The sequence below is a fragment of the Panthera uncia genome, chromosome D2 (genome assembly GCF_023721935.1).
Source record: "Panthera uncia isolate 11264 chromosome D2, Puncia_PCG_1.0, whole genome shotgun sequence".
NCBI classification, from domain to species: Eukaryota; Metazoa; Chordata; class Mammalia; order Carnivora; family Felidae; genus Panthera; species Panthera uncia.
Genome location: NC_064818.1, coordinates 13,850,213 through 13,867,701, shown reverse-complemented (window position 1 = coordinate 13,867,701; position 17,489 = coordinate 13,850,213). Strand labels below are relative to the sequence as shown.

Sequence of the window (17,489 nt, the reverse complement as noted above, 5' to 3'; positions counted from 1 at the left end):
TGACCCTAGTAAGGCTACCGTGAGACTTGGATGTGTTTATGAGTAAGCACGTGGCTCATGGGAGGCACCGACCACATTAGCTCCTCATTGCCCTTTTCCCCTGCGCTACGATTATCCAAGAACAGAATAAGGTGCTTGACTGGGCTTCTCTGTGCTTGCTTTTCTTCCCTGTAGCCTTACATATGCACAACAGGCTTCCCAGCGGAGGGAAGAATGTGCAAATCAGAACCTCAATATGGGTAAACTTTTCCTTTTTTGTTTTAACATGAGGCTAAGCCAGGAAACATGGAAGGTTTATGGAGTGAAATTCTTTTTCTCTTTAAAATGAAAGTACAGGAAAACCTGGTTTGCGAGCATAATTCGTTCCGGAAACATGCTTGTCATCCAGGGCACTTCTACGTCAAAACGAAGTTCGAGAACCGCTGGCTCAGTTGCGATCATGTGACGTTCGGCCTTATGTACTACTCGTATTGCAAGACATTGCTCGTTTATCAAGTTAAATTTATTAGAAACGTTTGCTCGTCTTGTGGAACACTCGCAGAACAAGTTACTCGCAATCCAAGGTTTTACTGTCACTGTATCAGCTAAAGTTTGGCTACCACAATGCCAAACAGGGCTTGCTGCTGGTAAACCACTCAGGCTGCCTCCCGTACCCTCTGATCCCCATGGTGATCCTGCTGGTAGGGCTCAGGTGTTGCTGTTTGGGGACACTGCCATACCCACCTTCAAGGATGTGCATGGATAAATAAGCAAAAATTAAAGGATTTAACTAGTGTCATCGAGCCAGCAGGTCTGAGCCTCCAATCTGGGTTTGCAGGTGAGAAATCCTATGCCCTTACGTCGTCAGGACATTGACATCTCTCCAGCTTGTCAGCGACCCCACCCCCACCCCCAGGGACTGTCCCCTGGCTGGGTAAGGAGGAGGCTCTTGGCATTCAGTATTTACTTGGCAAGCTCTGTGTTAAGTGCTAGAGGTTAAAGTGATGGCTAAGTCAAAGATCAACTGTCAAGGCGTTCGGTGAGGCGGTTAGCACCGGGCACACCCACTGTGGCACTGACTCCATTTGTGTTTGGCAAGGGACTTAGTCTTCGGAGCATTGGTTTTCTTACCTGGGAGATGGGATTCACGGGACTGATATTACAGGGTCATTTGCTGTGACACTCGGAAGTAATTTGAGACGAAATGCATTAATAAAAAGTGCCTATCAAAGCCCTACTCAGTGGGCATGGAACTCTAGAATTGGTGGGGGAGGGGGCGTTGTGGGGGCAGCTTTTCAGGTGTGGCACTTCTCGCAGGAGAAGAAAAGGGCTCCGCTTCCTTCCAGGTGAGCTGTCCTCATTATTCCCCTCTTGGTCCTCGGGAGGTCCTCTGGCATTTATTTTGGCAGAGTCAGGACTCGAGTGTGCCAAATGTATCCTCTCTTGTGCCCAGCCCAGCCGCTCATTTCCTGTGGGCAAGCTGTGACGTGCAACAGCTTCCAGAACAACGTTCTGGTTGTGGCTTTGGGGCCGAAGGTATGACCCTCCGCAGTGCCAAAGCATGGGCTCTGACCCCCACCTTCTCACCCCTCCCCCAGCCCCCAGGCGGGGGTAGGACTCCGCCTGCTTTAGGGAAACAGAACTGTTTGTGTTGTAATATTTAGTTAGTCGAATTGAGGTCAGTTTTTATTAGGCAAACAGCTATTTGACTAATGGGTTCGACCTTGGAGTGAAGAACAGGCTGCTTACATTTCCTGGTTGCCATAGTTCTGGGTTACAGTTTGTATCTGGAACAGGTGTGCTCCCGGTTATGGGCCTTTGCATTTGGTTACCTTGCTGATGGGATCAGATACACACACGCAGACAAACATACAGGATTGCTGGTGAAAGACAAGATCTGCTATGTACAATAACTCAGATGATTGATCCTGTCTGCCCTGCTCACTGTGCAGAATGCTGCCTGCAGGGCCAGGCCGGGTGAGCTCCTTTGGAGACAGGGAAGAGACACAAAGAGGCACAGGGGGAAAATCCCAGAGTCGGGTGCTAGAAGTTAGGGGAGGTTGCAGTGCCACTGAGAGTGAGGTGTGCTGGGAAGAGAGAAAGACGAGCCCGGGTGGCTCAGCCAGTTGAATGTTCGACTCTTGGTTTCGGTTCAGGTCATGATCTCATGGTTTGTGAGATCGAGCCCCACGTTGGGCTCTGTGCTGAGACCATGGAGCCTGCTTGGGATTCTCTCTCTCTCCTTCTCTCTCTGCTCCCCCTCCCTCGAAATAAATAAATAAACATTTTTTTTAAAAAAAGGAAGGAAAATTTCCAAAGAAGAAAAATGTGAACGAGAGCTGGAAGAATTTAAAAGGGGAACAGAAATTTTGTATTGTTAAAATGTGCATACCACCCAAACAATCTACAGGTTCAGTGCAATCCCTATCAAAATACTGACAGCATGTTTCACAGAACTAGAACAAATAATCCTGAAATTTGTATGGAGCCACAAGAGAATTTTAATTTCTCAGGGTCATCGGTTGGTATGCAGCATAAACCCTCTGTTTCGCCTCGCATGTGAGACCTTGATTAAAATTTATCTTGCTTGATTCTGTGTTATTTTGAAAATAACCACAATGCCATTGCCATACCTAAAATGATTAGCAATTCCTTAACTGTATCAAATATCCAGGCAGTGTTTTGATCTATAGTCACTGTCTCCATCCTCACTCAGTTTACTTGTTGAAAAGTTAGCATCGTTCATTCTGCAGAGGGTTTTGTCTGTGATAACGTGACGACTTCAACCTGCACCATCCCTGCTTTTTGTTGTAGTTTCTAATAAATGGATGACATCACGGGTCACTCACCTCATTCTGCTTCTCATCTCATTTTACCCCTCTCCTCATTCCTTCTGACCCTGTCCTCATCCCCTCATCCCCTTCCAGGAGCTCACTCGCCTTCATTCTTGATTGACAACCATGACCATCTACATAACTTTCCAGGCCCAGTGCAAAATGAAAACACAGGGCCCCTTGTTCAAAAAGTATGAAGAACTCCAAGACTGTTAAGAATAGGGCATTAAAGCTGTATGAGCCTCCTGGTCCTGGGGGCCTGTGTGCCTACACAGGTCATGCTCATGAAGCCAGTCCTTTCTACACCCTATCCTGGACCCTTACTCTGTCCCTAACTCCATCCCATCCCCCATGAAGATGAGCTCACTGCTCTGAGAAAAAAACAGAAGACGGGAAAAATCGCTCACACTCCATGAGCTACAGATAGTAGAGCAATGGAGAGAGCACGTTCAAAATAAGTATGTTTAAAATAAGCAAAGGGGGCGCCTGGGTGGCTCAGTTAGTTAAGCATCCAACTCTTGATTTCAGCTTGGGTTGTGATCTCACGGTCGTTGGATTGAGCCCCGCATTGGGCTCTGTGCGGAGCATGGAGCCTGCTTGGGATTCTTTCTTCCTCTCTCTCTGCCCCTCTCCTGCTCATGTTCTCTCTCCCTCAAAATAGATAAATATTAAAAAAATAAAAAATAAGCAAAGAGATAAAGGAAGAAATATAATCTATCTAACAACAGATATGGTGGGAAGAGTAATATCACTCCCACAGATGTCCATATCCTGATTCCTAGAACCTGTGAATACGTTCCATGACATGGCAGAAGAGACTTTGTGGATGTGGTTATCCTTGAGAACCTTGAGATGAAGAGAGCATCCTGGATTATCTGCATCCTGGATGTGTCTGCCCGGGTCCTTAAAATTGGAAGAGACAGACAAGGAGTGAGTCAGAAGTGAGAGGACAGAAGAAGAGACGGGAGAGATTTGAAGTGTGAAAGGGATTTGACCTACTTTTGATGGCTTTGAAGATGGAGGAAGGGGACACGCCGAAGAGCGGGGCAGCTTGTGCAAGCTGGAAACAGGCCTTAGCTTACAGCCAGCAGGGAAATGGGGACCTCAGCCTTACAAACTAAGGAACTGAATTCAGCGAACAACCCAAATGAGCAAGGAAATGGATTCTTCCTCAGAGCTTCCAGAAAGGAACACAGCCCTGTGGACATCTTGATTTTAGCCCAGTAAGAGCTGTATCAGACTTCTGAGCTACAGAACTGTAAGAGAATTTGTGGTGCTGAAGCCTTTGCTTATAGTGATATATTACAACAATAATAGAAAACTAACACAGCACATTTTTAAAAGACAGGCTTGGAAAAGCACCAAGCAAAATCTATAAATAAAATGTGTAATAATTGAAAACTTAATCAACAGATTAAAAAGTAGATGATACTTGGCTGAAGAGGAAACATAAGTTCAAGGGAAGTCTGAAGAATGTACTGAGAATGCAGCACAGAAGGATGGGAAGAAAGAAACCACGGATGCACAAAGACATTGGTAATAATTATTGACTACAAAAAAAAACCATGGAGGATAAAAATGAAGCGTAACTAAAGTACTGAATTATAATAACATGTAAAATAAAAGTGAGGAATTTCAGAGGGAAATTAGATAGTCCATAGTCGTTTTCTTATTCAAGAGAAAGCTAGAGATGTTGATAAACTTTTTTAGACTTGAGAAAAATATAAGGTTTCATTTTCTTGCTAAAAATTTAAAAAGTTCCATATATATATATATATATGTATATATATATATATATATATATACACACACACACACACACACACACACACACACACACAGAGGACATCAGCCCATAATGTGCAGAGGACATCAATCCATCAAAACATAGGAAAGGAGAAAGAGAATGAAAACCATAAGCCCAATAAGATGGTAGAAGTCAATCCAGACATACCACTAATTACACTATTTACAGTAACAGATTAAGTTGGTCTACTAGGCATAGTGACTAAAGTTAGATTTTTAAAACTCAGCTATATGCTATTTCAGAAGAGGTGAAGTCACATACTTGGAGCTTATGTAGAACATTATAAGTGGAGAGTTCCTCAGGACTGGTGCTGTTTGCATAGGAGAATGGATTACGACCCCAGAGACAAATGGCCTTGAGGAAGGGCCTCCATGTGGACCAAATAGCTGTCCACCCTCGAGGGTCACCTACCTGGCTCCACAGTGGGGAACGTCCAGCAAGCTAGGCATCCCTCCAAAGACAAGTCTATAGTCCAGCCCACACATAGCAGACAGGAGCTGTGATCCCCACCAGGATCTCTTCCATAATACCCTAGAGCGAGGAGACTGTTCACAAATCAGAGTTTCAGTCTTTCTCTCTCCAGTTTCTTTTTTAGAAACATCAGTCATGACTTCTGTTTTGGCAGTATAATGTTGATATCCTGAAAAACCTTCCAAATGAAAATGATGCTGGATAACACTTTTTTAAAAAACACTTTTTAAATGAAGACTCTAAAACTGCACTGACAGCAAGAATCCAGAGTGATAGATGAACCATTGACACACCCATAGCCTTGAGGACATGACTGTGAACTTCCATCAGGGAAGTCCTGTGGGGCTCAAGGGTAAGGAAACCAATTTGGGTTGGTTGTGCATGGCCAGGAAGGACTTAAGTAGGTCATAAAGTGAAGATTGGTCAATTTGGCTACATTAAAATTAAGAATAACCCTTCATTAAGAATAAATTGGGAGAAAAACATTAGCAACACAAATGATTGACAAGGGACTAATATCCAGAACATCATTCACCATGTTCCTTCCTATCTGATGCCTACACTCCCGGTGGATTCAGGGATGCTGGAGGACCTTCGCCTTCCGTCTCCTCAAGGACATCACCCCAGCAGTTGTCCTCACTCTCTCCTGCTAACCAACTTCTGTCTGTTGGTGGAGCATTCCTGTCAGCCAATTATTACATGATAGCGCTAAGAATTTAAAAAATACTCTTGACCAGGCACCACCTCATTAGTCTCTCTGAATACAGCAAACTCACCTGAAGAGTAGTGTATACTCGCTGACTCCTTTTTCCTCTTAAACCCTCATTACTACCAGTAAGCTCTCATCAAAGGCATTTGCTGCCAAATCCAGCGGTCGTTCTCAGTTCTGGTCTCCCTTAACCTATTACCTGATGATTCCTCCCTCCAGAAACACTTTCTTCCCCTGGCTTCTGGGACATCACACTCTATGTCCTTCTCTTTCTACCCTGGCTATTCCTTCCCAGGCCACTTTACTGGTTCTTCCTGCCCCCTGACCTCTGAACAGTCCAGGCCTGGTGCCCATCCTCTGTCCTCAGCTCTACAATATCTATGTTCACTCATTGGCAGGGGGAGGGTGTTTTCCAGTCTTAGGTCTGCAGGATGAACTCTCCTAAAAGTATGGCGTCAGCTGGGACCTCTTTTGTGAATTCCAGCACATACAACCAACTACCTACTCAACATCTTCCCTCAGATAGCTAAAAGACCTCTCCCATGTAACATGTCAAAAATTAAAAGCCTTAATCACCTCCCCTATCTGTTCTTTCCATGGTCTCACTCCATCTCAAGTTACAACAACATTATCCTTGCTGCTACTGAGGCAAAAAATCTCAGCATTTCTCCTTGATGCCCTTCTTTCCCTCATGCCCCATCTAACTCACCAGGGATCCTCTTGACTGCACTTCAGTGATGTATCTAGAAACTGACTACTTCTCACCACCCCCACCATGTCCACCCCAGACATCATTCTCTCTCCCTAGATCACTGAGTTAGCCCCTGGACAGTTCTCTGTTCTCCTTTCCATGCCTGACTGCAGTCTGTTCTCCACACAGCACAGAGTGAGCCCTTCCAGACACGAGTCCTATTGTCACTCCTGTATTCAGACCCCTGCAGTGACCTCCCAAGTCACTCAGAATAAAAGACAAAGTCTGCAACCCTATGATCAAGGCCCTGATCCTTCTCGCACCTCATCCTGGCTTTCCTTCCTGGCATTTCAGCACCACACATACTCCAGCCTTTTTGTTGCTTGAACCTGTCATGCGTGCTCCTGCCTCCCCGGTCTCTGCTCGTTATTTTCCTTCTTGCTAGGAGTGTCTCCCCAGGCATCTGCACAGCTTACTCTCCTAACAGGTCTCTGCTCCAATGTCACCCCCTCCGTGAGGCTCTTCCTGACTCCCTATCTCTCTCACTCTGCTCCTTTTTCTCTGTAGTATTCAGAAGTCTCTGGTGCACTCTATATTTACTCATGTGTTTGCTTGTTTATTCTCTCTACTAGGACGCATGAGTAGAGAGGCTTTGTTGCATACACTGCTACTGCTCTATCCCAGAACCTACAATAAAGCCTGGCAGAGAATAGGCATTCAGCTTTTTAAAATTATGGTAAAATATACATTACATAAATTTTACCATCTTAACCATTTTTAATTGTACAGGTCAATGGCCTTAAGTACCTCACAGTGTTGTGCGACCATCACCCCCATCCATCTCCAGAACTTTTTCATCTTCCCAAACTGAAACTCTGTCCCCATGGAACACTAACTCCCATTTCCCCTCCCCCAGCCCCTGGCCACCATTCTACTTTCTGTTTCTATGTATTTGACTACTCTAGGTACATCATACCAGTGGAATGATACGGTATTTGTCTTTTCGTGACGGACTTATTTCCCTTAGCAATATGCCTCTCGTCTTTGTTTTCCACTTAGCACTATGCATAATTAATGTTATATCCTCAAGTTTCATCCATGTTGTCACATATGTCAGAATTTCCTTCCTTTTTAAGGCTGAATATTCCATTGTGTGTATATACCACATTTCGTTTACACATTCTTCTGTCAACAGACACGAGGTTCCTTCTACATTTTGGCTATTGTGAATAATGTTGTCATGTGCAAATGCTTCTGTGAGACCCTGTTTTTAATCCTTTTGGATATATACATGAAACAGTGGTGCCCGGCTGCTCAGTGTGACATATGCATGGATTTGCTGAATCATATGGTAATTCCATTTTTAACTTTCTGAGGAATGGCCATACTGTTTTCCATAGTGGCAGCACCGTGTTACGTGTCTACCAAAAATATTTTCTCCCATTCTTTAATTGCCTTTTCACTCTGTTGATTGTGTCCTTTGATGCACAGAAGGTTTTTTATATTGATGTTAGTCCAGTTTATCTAATTTTTTCTTTTGTTGCCTTTGGTGTGATATCCAAGAAATCATTGCCAAATCCAATGTCATGAGGCTTTTTTTCCTTCTCTGTCTTCTTCTACAAGTTGGACAGTTTTAGCTATTATGTTTAGGTCTTTGGATCATTTTGAGTTAATTTTTGTGTATGGTGTAAGGTATGGATCCAAATCCATTCTTTTACATGTCGTTTCCCAATACCATTTGTTGAAGAGACTCACTTCCGCCACTGGATCTTGGGAGCCCTGTCAAAAATCACTTGACCATATATGCTAGGATTTTGGGGGGACTGTTTTGATTTTAGTTCTATGTGTCTGTCTTTATGCGAGTATCACTCTATTTTGATTACTGTAGCTTTATAATAATTTGAAATCAAAAGGGTGAGACTAACAATTTTGCTCTTTTTCAAAATTGTTTTGGCTATCTGGCATCCCTTGAATATAAATTTTAAGATGACTTTTTTTATTTCCTAGAGTGTTCTCTAGGAAATGAGTAGAGAGGCTTTGTTTTGTATACTGCTCTATCCCAGAACCCATGATAGAGCCTGGCAAAGAATAGGCATTCAGTTTTTTTAAATTATGGTAAAATATACATAAACTTTACCGTCTTAACCGTTTTGTATTTTTCAACTCTGATTCTTTTTCTGTTCCCTTGTTTTTAAATCAAACTTAAATATATTTAAATATCTCAACTATTATCAAAAAATACAAAAGAAAATGAACAAAGAGTGTAACCTGCGTGCTATGGAAGGGAAAACACATAGGCCAATAAACATATGAAATATAGGAGCCTTGTATAGTAATCTAGGAACTTCACATGAAAACCAGTGGGAGATGCGTTTTGTGCCCCACTGGATTCTCAAAAAATATCAGGGGAAGAGAGAATGTGCAACATGTTGAACTCATATTCATTGTTGGAAGAAGGATAAAAATCTTTGACCTTATCTACATCTACATACCTATGACCTAGTGATTCCATTCCTAGACTTATGCCCTAGAGAAACGTTTGCACTTGATGCCAAATAAACTATACAGAAAAAGTTTCATGCTATGAAACTGCTAGCAGCAGTGTTTGTAATAACACCAGAAAACAACCCAAATACCCCAGCAGGAGCATGGAAGTAATCTGTGGTATAAGCACATGGTAGAATGCTATATAGTAGTGAAAAGTGAGTGAAATTCAGCACTAGACATCTCCAGGATGACTCTTCAGGGCATGGTGTTAGACAAAAAAAAAAAAAAAAAAAGAAAAAGAAAAAAGGCAAATCACAGAAGAGTATAGTCGGTGTTATTCCACTAATGTGAGGTTTAAAGCGTGTGAAACTAAGCTGCATAGACATATATAGGGATGACAGACACAGGATATCAGACATCTGCTAGGGGAAAGGAAGGATACATGACACAGAAGGGTGGGAGGTTTGGAGTTACTGGAAATATTCTGATTTTTTCTATTGAGAAATCCACTCTTACTGGGGTTCCCTTGTATATAACTTCTCTCTTCTCTTTCTATTCTTAAAATTCTTTCTTTGTCTATGTTTTTTAACAAGTTAATAATAATGTGGCTTGGTGTAACCGTATTGGTGTTCAAACTCTTTGGGGTTCATTGGGCCTCATGGATCTGGATGTCCATTTTTCTCCCTAGATTTGGGAAGTTTTTAGCCACTATTGCTTTAGATAGGCTCTCTGTCCCTTTTTCTTTCTCTTCTCCTTCTGGAATTCCCATAATGTGAATATTGTTTCTTCTTATTGTGTCCCATAATTCCTTAGGCTTTCTTCAGTCTTTTTCATTCCTCTTCTCTTTTTGCTCCCTGGACTGGATAATTTCCAATGTCCTATCCTCCAGGTCACTGATTGTTTCTTTTGCATGGTCCAGTCTGCTTTTGAAATTCTCTATTGAATTCTTCAGTTCAATTTTTGTATTTTTCAACTCTGATTTTTGGTTTTGTTTTTGATGGTTGATGGTTGCGATCTCCTTGTCAAACTTCTCGTTTTGTTCATGCATTGTGTTCCTAGTTTCATTTAGTTTCCTGTCTGTGTTTTCTTAGAATTATTCGTAATTCTTTACCTGATAGTTCCTAGATCTTCATTTCTTTCGGGTTAGTAATTGGAGCTTTATTACTTTCTTTTGGTGGTGTCATATTTACGCTATTTTCCATGACCATTGATTCTGTACGTTGCTTTCTGCACATTTGAGTAATCAGGTTCCTCTTCCAGACTTTACAGGTTTGCTTTGGCAGAGACACAGCTCTTCACCTGTCAGCTCAGTTTGGGTTTCTGAGTGTTTCTGCTGGTAATGTCCTTGGCCGGTGGGGCCTGCCGTATGGTCCATGTTGGGGCAAGGCAAGTGTTCGAGCTCTGAGGATGAGGATAGGGGGGTTGTGCCACTGGCTGAGAACCATTGGGCAGGACTGCTGGTTTGGTTCCCTGCACAACTGAGACTGTAGGATGGGCTCCGTGGCTGCCTGGATTCCTTGATCAGACTCACTAGATGGTCAGAACTGGGTACCATGTTCAGTAGTAAAGGGGAGGATGAATTAGCTGCCCTGCCCTGGCAGGGCAGCAGGATGAGACCTAGGGCCTGTACATCTCATTATTTGGTGACCTGAATGAAGCCTGAACATACACTAAATCCCTTGGTCAGGTGAGGCCACAAGTGTTGCTCTGCAGATGGGAGAAGCCACAGGCTGTGCTCTGTGTTCAAGGGCCACTGTGTGTAGGGCTGTTGAATGGCCTTCACAGCTTTCCATGTGTTCTGGTGATGTTTCCTGGTCAGACCAGCTGAAGGCTGCATTCAGCAATGAGTGGGGCTACAAATTAGATTCCCTGCCTGGGCACAGTAGGAGAAGCAACCCCAAAGCTAGTAAACATGCTTTATTTGTTGTCTTAAGGCAACCCATACCCCAGGTTCTCTGACCAAACAGGGCCGCGGGCTTCCAGATGTCTTTGCCAGCCCCTCTTCTCCAAGAGTGCTCAGAGCCACAGTGGTAGGGTTGTGTCCCAGCCCCCTTGACTGGGTGGGTGGGGGGAGAGGTTACTCCAGGCTGATCTCAATTTCCCAAATGGGCTCTCCAGGTGGGAGAACCGGGGGTTACCTTTAGCCTTAGCTATGAATGAATCCCCCTTCCTGAATGTAGCACAGAACCACTCCATGCCTGTTACTGGCTTTGCTCTGGGGGTAATCAGCTCTACCCACTCCCTTGCCCCCCCCCCCCCGCCTCTGGGCTCAGGGCCTACAGGGTGCACCTGGACTCTAGGGCCAGCAAAACTCTTCATCTGAGAATCTAAATCAGGCAGATCTGGACCCTACCAAGTTGCCTGGTCAGAGTGCACCCCGTGACTTGGTTCTGCAAATAATCACAGCTGCTCTTTGGGGTCACTACTTGGGCAATGCAGTTGTGAACTCCATCTGCCAAGATCCATGTGGTGGTTGTCGTAAGCTCCTCTCTATTTCTGTGTCAGACTCCCAATGACTGAGCCCCACATTCCAGTGCAGTCCCCATAGTGCAAGATCAGACTAGGGGCCTCCACAGAGAAATCCACAGTACTGTGGAGGGGCTAGATGTCCCCCCACCCTGGATTCTCTTTTTCCACTGGAGGAACCCTAGGCTCAGGGGAGACCCCTCTATATGGTGCTGTGCTGTTCTGGGGAGGGGCAATGCGGTCAATACCTTGGTCTCTGAGATACAGGGAGGTGCTTCGGCCTCACCTCCATGTTCTGGGATTCTCTCAGAGGTGTTCTGTTCTTGAATAATTGTTAGTTCTTCTTGTGATAGGGACCAAAGTCAAGAATGACGTATGTTGTTATGTTGGTGATAGCAGAAATGTTCTAGCCCTTAAACTGATTGTTGAGCATTCTGTTATTTGCCCTATATATGTTGTAAATGTTTGCTTCTACAGATCTAATGACTTCAAGAACAACAATCCCACTGTAAACAGTTGGATTGAGACATTTGACAGAACTATTTCCTGTATGGAGCTATTAACAGGAATAATGAAAGGCCCTCACTCTTCCTACATCTAGAAGAGGTTAGAGCAGATCCCCACAACCATGATTGCTGAGACCCAGCATTTGGAGGGACTCCTACACAGGCAAAGTGGGAAGAAACCAGAGTGGAACACAAAAGATCCACCAAGTGGCACATCTTCTGGTGGCCTCGTCTTCAAGTTCAGGGCAAGCCCTCGCTGCCCTTTTACATTCCTAAAACTGGCACCCCCTGGTGAGTTCACAGCATCCTGCATCCCTAACCTTCACTTCTTCATTTAAGTGCATACACCTATGTCCATTTTCACTTATTATCTTAGCAAAAATTGAGTTACGAGGACTGCGTTCTGATTTTTTAAATCCCCATTAATGTGCAAGGTCTCCCAACGAATACCTTTGCTCTTATGTGTGCATTTGTTTCTGTTAATTCTGGTCATGCAGCCTTTTTGGCATCCCTCAACTCATCCCACTCCAAGAAACCAGTTCATAGCCCCATGTGTTTCTGTCAAGGAGTTAGAAAATCACCTGATCTTGGGACACCTGGTCTTGGGTGGCTCAGTCAGTTAAGCATCTGTCTTCAGCTCAGGTCATGATCTCCCAACTCGTGAATTCGAGCCCTGTGTCAGGCTCTGTGCAGACAGCTCAGAGCCTGCAGCCTGCTTCAGATTCTCTCTCTCTGTCTCTCTCTCTGTGTCTCTCTCACTCTCACTCGCTCACACACACACACACACAAACATAAATAAACATTTTTTAAAAATCAAAAAAGGAAAGAAAATCGCCTAGGCTTCAGAGAAGGTAACAGCCAGTCCAGAGGAAAGGGTTTCATACCATAAACTTTGTAAAGGAGTTCTTAGCCCATCTCAGCTTCTCAGAGATAAAAATAAATAAATCTATCAAGTTGTTTACGCATCGGTGGCTATGCCAGAGTTTGTGGGTTGGAGGCATGGTTAGCAATACAAATAAAAAGTTTTAAGACTACTTAACCATTTCACTGTGTGATCTGTGGCAGCATGAAGCTTTCAGACCATAATACCTGCTGTTCAGATGGCAGTCCCTTCACCCCTGCCCTCCAGAGTCCGTGGAAAGGCTGGTAATTGCCCACAAAGCTCAGTGCACGTTCTGGAAGACTGTGCTGCCCCAGACTTGCTAATTGTGATGGATGGCCATTCCAAGCTGAGGCCACAGTAAAGTCTCTCTGGGAGAGAAAAGGCAACCGATTGTTTCAAGTTTCACTCCTGAAGGGTGTTCTGTGTAACAGCTGTCAAGGCCAAATGGAGATGATCCCTGCCCGACACAGGGTCTTGTGAAGGTGGGAGGCAGCTGTCATGGAAGCCCAGGAGAGAGGGGCTTGATAAATTGCTCAAAAACAGTCCTCATCATGCTTATGGGCGGTTCAATGTTAAGCAATGCCGATTCTATGTAGCTTTTAAAATGGGAAAATATCACCTCTTCCTATGGAAGAAGGGATCTGTAGCAACAGCTACAAAGGCAGATCATTTATTGTAAGCCATAGTCTCAGCATGCACTTCTTGGGTTCTTTATACCTCTGCCTCTGGAATTTTATTGCTGTTAAAATTAGATAAAGTTCAAGTCAGAGGCTTCCTAAAACAGCAGGAGAGTAGCTATAAATTTAAAGATGGAAGGGGGTGGATATGAGTTGATTTAACCCCTTGAGGGACTCCAGTGGTGACCACCAGGACAGATTGTCCATCTAGGCTTACCTCTACCTTTGTGAAGAGGTCCTGGGTGGGTACAAGGACTGAGAAAAAGTACTGTTATTTTGTACCATGTACAGAGCCCCATCAGTGTAATGAGTCATTCTTTATTCTTTTCATATATTAAAAAAAAAGTTTTTGAAATACTTGTCACTGGAATCCTAACACTCTCAGTATAGAAACTGCAAATATCTACAATTTGGTCTCATTAATTAAAGAATTCATTCCTGGGATTATTAGTAAATGTCCTGTTCAGGGCTTCTTCCTTTTGAAAAATAGAAATCATGCTTTTTTTTTCCCTTTCTCTTTGACTTTATAGTTGTTTGTGAGGTCCTTTGAGACCCATAGAGGAAAATGGAAAAGTGCTATAAAATGTAAAGTGTAATGTGTTATGGGTATTATTTAAAAGAAACCTGGCCTAAAACAAAAATCTCATTCATCAGAGATTTGAGTCTCAACCTAAATCATAGTATTAAGAGACTTTGCTTGCACAGAAAAGCCAAATCTTACTATTTCACTATTGTAGTCACTACTCACTGTTCACTATTGCTAATGAATCTGATGCCTCTTCCCAGTGAATAATGAGGATACCTTGATTTTCAACTCCGTGATTGATTGAGCTCTACTTAACAAATGTGTGAGAACCACAAGCAGAGAGCAATAGAACCCATTCGTGTTTAAGAATCACTGGCTGGCCATCCTGATGGAATATTCTAGAACTAGATACGCTTGCCAGAGTATGGAAAGTAAGATGTTAAGAGAGTGGTAGATTGCTATCAGTGAAACTCTTCGGAGAAGCTGGATAACAGGACATAAGGGGTTCTAGCAACAGAACAACATACTTCAGCTATAGACTGCAGGATCAGAAAGGTCAAGAAGTAGCACATCAAGAACACCTTCTCCACAACCTTTGCACACACACTGTTGGAACACTGTTATACCTGTGACCTCTTTGGAGTCCTTTCCTGCATTTGCAGTTGTCCTGAGACAGAGTAGGCTGAAGGGTGGGGTGAGGGTTGGGTACAAGCATTGGCCAGCACAACCAATGTCAGATGGATTGTGGAGGAAATCAAGAGATGCATGTGGGGTTGGCTCCCATGTTCTTAGAATCTCTTGCACCCCTGAGAGCCTGTCCTATGACTTCATCAGAGAAGCCTTATTGTTCTTTCTAAAGATGCATGAAAATTGTGTCAGATCTTCCTTAAACTCCACATGTTTTCCCAACCTCCTTTTCCGTCTGTGATGGTGACATTCCTATATAGATTTGCTTTCCAAATGAAAGGTTGCATGGTTCCATATGCTGTCTTTGTGGGGCTCGTTGACTGTCCCTATTTGTTGTTTCTCTTGCCTGGTGGCTGCTTCTCTCCACCAATTTGGACGGCAAGGATGCTGTCCTTGGTGAGCCAGAATTATGAAACAGACTTTGAACTCCTCCTAGGATGGCCTCAGCACCTGGGATTTATTAACTAGGGGTGCTGAGTCTAGACTGCGGGACAGGAAGTGACTATGTGGGCAGCACTTAACCAGTGCCTTTCTTGCTTTTCCCTCAGCCTCTTCCTTCTGTTCTGTGATCCATTATTTCATTCCAGGACCACTGTAATCTGATACGACCTGCATTCCAGAGATTTGCCAGTAATGGCTCACTCTGGCTGCCCCTGCCTGCTTTTCTGTAGATGAACCTCCTTCATTCAGTGCACCGATTTTCACTTGACTTATTTCCAAAGCCAGATATCTGACTTCCAGCTGTGTCTTTACTTATTTTTCCTACCCTTCGCATAGGCTGTTGCTTACACAACTTCAGAGTCTCAGTGATGAATTCCTTTGACTTACCCTTTACAAGTGGCCCCTGGAAGGGCTGACACAGGTGTGAGTCATAAATTATGTGCTACAGATTATAAATGGTATAGGATTTGGGGCAGGTCACAGTGAAGGCTGGTGTGGCTGGGAAAGCTTTCAGAAGGGTGGCCACAGTAATCCATGCACAAAGTTGTGAGGCCCTGGAATAAGGTAGGAATGGGTAGGGGAGACGCTTGAAGGCACACATAGAGCCTTGGAGGAATGAAAATAAATTCATGAAATGCTATCTAGAGCAGCTGGAGATGGGGTGGGGAGGGGAAGAGCAGTCTGGGAAGTCCCCTACCCAAGGGTGACAATAATCAGCTCCTGAAGGCACCCAAGTCATGGAAAAGTTAAGACTGACGAAGAGTGGTTTTGCACCTCTCTTGCTCGTCACATACCATTTAGTAACATTTGTGTACAAAATGGGCTACACTCAAGGATGTTGAATTCTGGTTAAAAATTTTTTTGTATACATTGAAGTCTGCTTTAAAAAAAGGAAAATCAGGGGCGCCTGGGTGGCTCAGTCGGTTGAACGTCTGACTTCGGCTCAGGTCATGATCTCGCGGTCTGTGAGTTCAAGCCCCACGTCTGGCTCTGTGCTGACAGCTCAGAGCCTGGAGCCTGCTTCAGAGTCTGTGTCTCCCTCTCTCTCTTCCCCTCCCCCGCTCATGCTCTGTCTATCTGTCTGTCTCTCTCTCTCTCTCTGTCAAAAATAAATAAACATTAAAAATAAATAAATAAATAAATAAACAAATAAATAAATAAATAAATAAAATCAGAGATGGAACAAGCAACCTATAGCTCAACTCCTAAAATTGTTGGTGGTAAAATTTTAATAGTTTTCAGGGGAAGTTTTTGTTCCAATTAAAAAAGTATCCTAGGGGCGCCTGGGTGGCGCAGTCGGTTAAGCGTCCGACTTCAGCCAGGTCACGATCTCGCGGTCCGTGAGTTCGAGCCCCGCGTCAGGCTCTGGGCTGATGGCTCGGAGCCTGGAGCCTGTTTCCGATTCTGTGTCTCCCTCTCTCTCTGCCCCTCCCCCGTTCATGCTCTGTCTCTCTCTGTCCCAACAATAAATAAAAAACGTTGAAAAAAAAAATTAAAAAAAAAAAAAAGTATCCTATTGGGTGTTTCTGGGCTGCTGGAGAACAAACACAAAGTCTTAATAAAGACTTACTATGAGCTGTGACATGCGTGGGCACTGGTATAGGCATCAGATAAGATGGAAATAGATACACAAAAGAAATAGTCTGGTAAACCTAGGGAGAATATGATCCATTTAGGAAAATAACTACACACAAGATACATAAAATGTTAAAAAGAAACCTAAGAAATTTCACTGGAGACCGCACATAATCAATTACCAAATGAGACAAATAGACAGTAATTTGGAGAGAGGGGAGTCTCTGTGAACAAGCACGTCCCTTCAGGGGCATGAGACCTTGGCATTCCCCGCTGTAGGATGACATACTACTCGGCTCGTCAAACCCAATGGAGAAAGCCATCCAAGCCAAGGCCAGTGTGATAGTGCAGACTGCATTTGCTGAGGAAGAACATCCTGGTTGGTGGCTGTGTCCCTAGTCATCGTCTGTCTTGTCCTCCCATACATTAATCATGAGTGCTGCAGACAGAAGACAGAATTCTGCCTTTGAAAGACTTCACACCTCATTTGTTGAGTAGGATTCCTTTAGATACCAATTTCATTCCCCTGAATTCCTCATTTTATGTCATTTCCAGTTAAGGGTACACAGATTCTTTTTCAATATTGCAGATACAGAGGAGTACTCAAAACTCCTACATAAGCTAGCTAGTTAGATATATCCACCCATCCATAGGTATATGGATACATAAATACATGGATAGATATAGGTGGTAAGTGGATGGATGGATGGACGGATGGATAGATGGATGGACAGATGGATGGACTAATAT

The 17,489-nt window shown here is 43.7% G+C and overlaps 1 protein-coding gene across 1 annotated transcript in view; it reads left to right on the top strand.

The window, feature by feature from the left end:
- Nucleotides 1–17,489, top strand: part of SLC35F3 (solute carrier family 35 member F3) — a 73,236-nt gene that overhangs the window by 505 nt on the left and 55,242 nt on the right. The window contains exon 2 of the mRNA XM_049645981.1: nucleotides 1,433–1,515. Within this exon, the coding sequence (XP_049501938.1) occupies nucleotides 1,433–1,515 (83 nt within the window). The remainder of the gene's footprint in view (nucleotides 1–1,432; nucleotides 1,516–17,489) is intronic.